Raw genomic sequence first — 2,772 nt, forward strand, 5'->3', positions numbered from 1 at the left:
AGCTCTTTTGCAGTAAGATTTTTCTTTACTTTTATTTACCAAATTAAAGTAAAACTGTTGGTCTACGTTTTTTTTTCTCTCTCTCATTTAGTCTTAAGCAAAGCTATCCGAATGCTTTTCAAGATCCATGTTTATATTCAAGCGTTTGTGAAGTTTTATCGAATTCGGTATGCAGAGTGACAGCAAGAAGGTTCATACAGGAATTATTTTTGGATGTTTCATTTTCAAAGGTTAGTCAGTAGAATTTCAATTTTTTTTTTTAAAGTTTTATTTTTAAGGAATGAAAATGTTTCACGGTAGGTTTTCGATGATTCTGCTTATCTTCTTCAACAATACACGCCGACAGCACTGGTTTCAAATCCTAATTCTACAGGAGATACAATAAGCAATAAAAATTCGTCTCTAGCATCAGTTTCGCCGCCATTAGACTCGATCGTTTCAGAAAGGGGAGACGAGGATAAAGAAATAAACATACCAAAGATTTCAATACCAAAATCAAAATGTACAAGTCCAACTAGTTTAACGACGCTTTTTGAAAATGTTCCTTCCACGCAATTTCAAATTATACAAAAAGATTTTGAATCATTAGGAACGATTCAAGATTTTTCTAGTCATAATAAAATTTGTAATTCTAACGAAAAAATTTCCAATGCCTCCTAGTAATTAATTTATAAAAATAAATAAATTAAGGGGGAAAAAAAAAATTGTTTTTTTTTTTTTTTTTTTTTCTATAAATCGTATCATTTTACCACGTGACTTGCATTAAATTATAATTTTTTTTTTCAGGGTTGTAATTATTTATTTCAGAAAAAAAAAATATATATATATATAAATATTTATATGTATAATTTTTTATTAAATGAATGCAGTAATAATTAAATTTTTTTTTTATTTATTTTTATTCCAGTGTAATAAAATGTCAAAATTACATTCAAATTTTATTCGGATTTAATTATTTTTTATTTTTAAATTTAAATACTTAATTGATATCAGCTGTTATATAAAAAAAAAATACTTAAAAACTAAATTTACACAAAAAAGTTTGTTATTTGTACAATAGATGTCAGTGATTACAATGTATTAATTTTTCATTTAAAAAAAAAAAACAAATTTAAAAATATTTTAACAAAACAAAAAAATTATAATTAAATAATTTTTATTGTTAGTATAAAAATATTTTTTAAAATTAAGTTTAATATTAAATTTTTTTTTTCTTTTCAGAATCTTCATAAACATTTGTAGTAATTTCGCGGTAAGTAACTAAATAATTTTTTCTAAACATTTATTTATTCAGGGTTGCCAACTTTAGAGCTTAAGCTTCACTATAACGTGTAATTTCTCCAGGACGGCATTAGCGCAATTTGGTGCTACTGCCTAATTAATCATTTAATATTAGTATTGTTATTTCGGATATTTTTACGTGACATTAATCCAAAATGGATTAAACCGCGTATCTGATTCGGTTAAACATCTTATCTTGTTTATCAAGGATTAAAATTAATATTACAAAAAAAAATTGGTAAAACTTTAGAATTGCTCATAATGTAAATTTGTTAAAAAATAATTTTAAAAGTATATTTTACAAAAAGGAGGAAAAGTGATGAAATAAAAAAAAAAAAAATTAGACAGAGTTTAAAAAAAATAAAAATTCATATTTATTTTTTTTTCTTACAATAAATTAATAATAATAAGAACACCAATGATTATCCTAAGCTTAATTTAATTACATTTTTTATTTAAAAAATCCGTGATTTTATAGTAAATGTAAAATTCAATGTTACAAAACAATAGATTTACCATTGAAAATGTATTTTATTTTCTCCGCCGTAAATTTAGATATATATTTTTTTTAACAAGTATATACTTTTTAAAATTAAAATTATATTTTCCAACATAAATAATTTACATTTAAGCAATTATATAAAACTATAAATAATAACTACATGAGTTTTGTTACCAAACCGGCTGCAATGGATACACCTCCAACTCTAAGCATAAATCGACCGAGTTCTTTTGTTTCCCTATATAATTCAAGGCATATCGGTTTACTCGTTTCTATTTCAACGACAGCATTAGAATTTTTCAATAAGCAACGAGGACGTTTTTTAATTACTTCTCCCGAATTTTTATTTAACTGAGCAATTAATTTAACTACGACTGCTTGTTCTGCCAAAGAGTGACTATGCAACACGACCGGATAACCTGTAAGTATATATACGTTCATTTTAATAATAATTTATCTAACAGATAATTAATAATAAACTAACAAACATAATTTTTTTTCATTTAAAGGTACCTGCGGTGATTGGAGTGCTTATGTTGAAAACGACTATCCGAGCTTCAAATTTCGAAGTCACCGGTACAGGTAAGGATGAATCACTTAATATGTAACCCACACTTATGTGTTGAATGTCGTAATTTGCTAGGGTTAAACTAACACCATCTCCAGCAAAAGCAGTTTGCACGGGAGATTCGTCTATGCTAATACCTATAACGATCAATTATTTGTTTTTAAAAAACCACCGCCCTCTCGATAAATAACCGTTACAATCATTTTATGAACAGACCGTTAACGTATAATTTATGAATATGCTTACTTAATCGGAACGCGCTTAAATACGCATTTTAAAATTTGAAAGTTTTTTTTTTTTAAACTCGATGAAACGGAAAAATTAAAATAAATTTACCTTTAACCAAAGCTAGTTCATTTTGAGGCATGACTAAAACTTTTTCTCCAGCTTGAAGCATTCCCGTTTCCACGTGACCGGCCAC

The 2,772-nt window shown here is 26.0% G+C and overlaps 2 protein-coding genes across 2 annotated transcripts in view; one reads left to right on the plus strand and one right to left on the minus strand.

Moving 5' to 3' along the window:
• Positions 1–660, plus strand: part of Phum_PHUM040500 (uncharacterized protein) — a gene marked incomplete at both ends in the record, with an annotated part of 7,054 nt that extends 6,394 nt beyond the window's left edge. The window contains 2 exons of the mRNA XM_002423109.1: positions 99–230; positions 301–660. Of these exons, the coding sequence (XP_002423154.1) occupies positions 99–230; positions 301–660 (492 nt within the window). The remainder of the gene's footprint in view (positions 1–98; positions 231–300) is intronic.
• A 1,279-nt stretch (positions 661–1,939) lies between these two features.
• Positions 1,940–2,772, minus strand: part of Phum_PHUM040510 (uncharacterized protein) — a gene marked incomplete at both ends in the record, with an annotated part of 1,748 nt that continues 915 nt past the window's right edge. The window contains 4 exons of the mRNA XM_002423110.1: positions 1,940–2,202; positions 2,297–2,481; positions 2,564–2,611; positions 2,666–2,738. Coding sequence (XP_002423155.1) covers positions 1,940–2,202; positions 2,297–2,481; positions 2,564–2,611; positions 2,666–2,738 — 569 coding nt within the window. The remainder of the gene's footprint in view (positions 2,203–2,296; positions 2,482–2,563; positions 2,612–2,665; positions 2,739–2,772) is intronic.

This window comes from Pediculus humanus, genomic scaffold (genome assembly GCF_000006295.1).
Source record: "Pediculus humanus corporis 1103172107387 genomic scaffold, whole genome shotgun sequence".
Lineage (NCBI taxonomy): Eukaryota > Metazoa > Arthropoda > Insecta > Psocodea > Pediculidae > Pediculus > Pediculus humanus.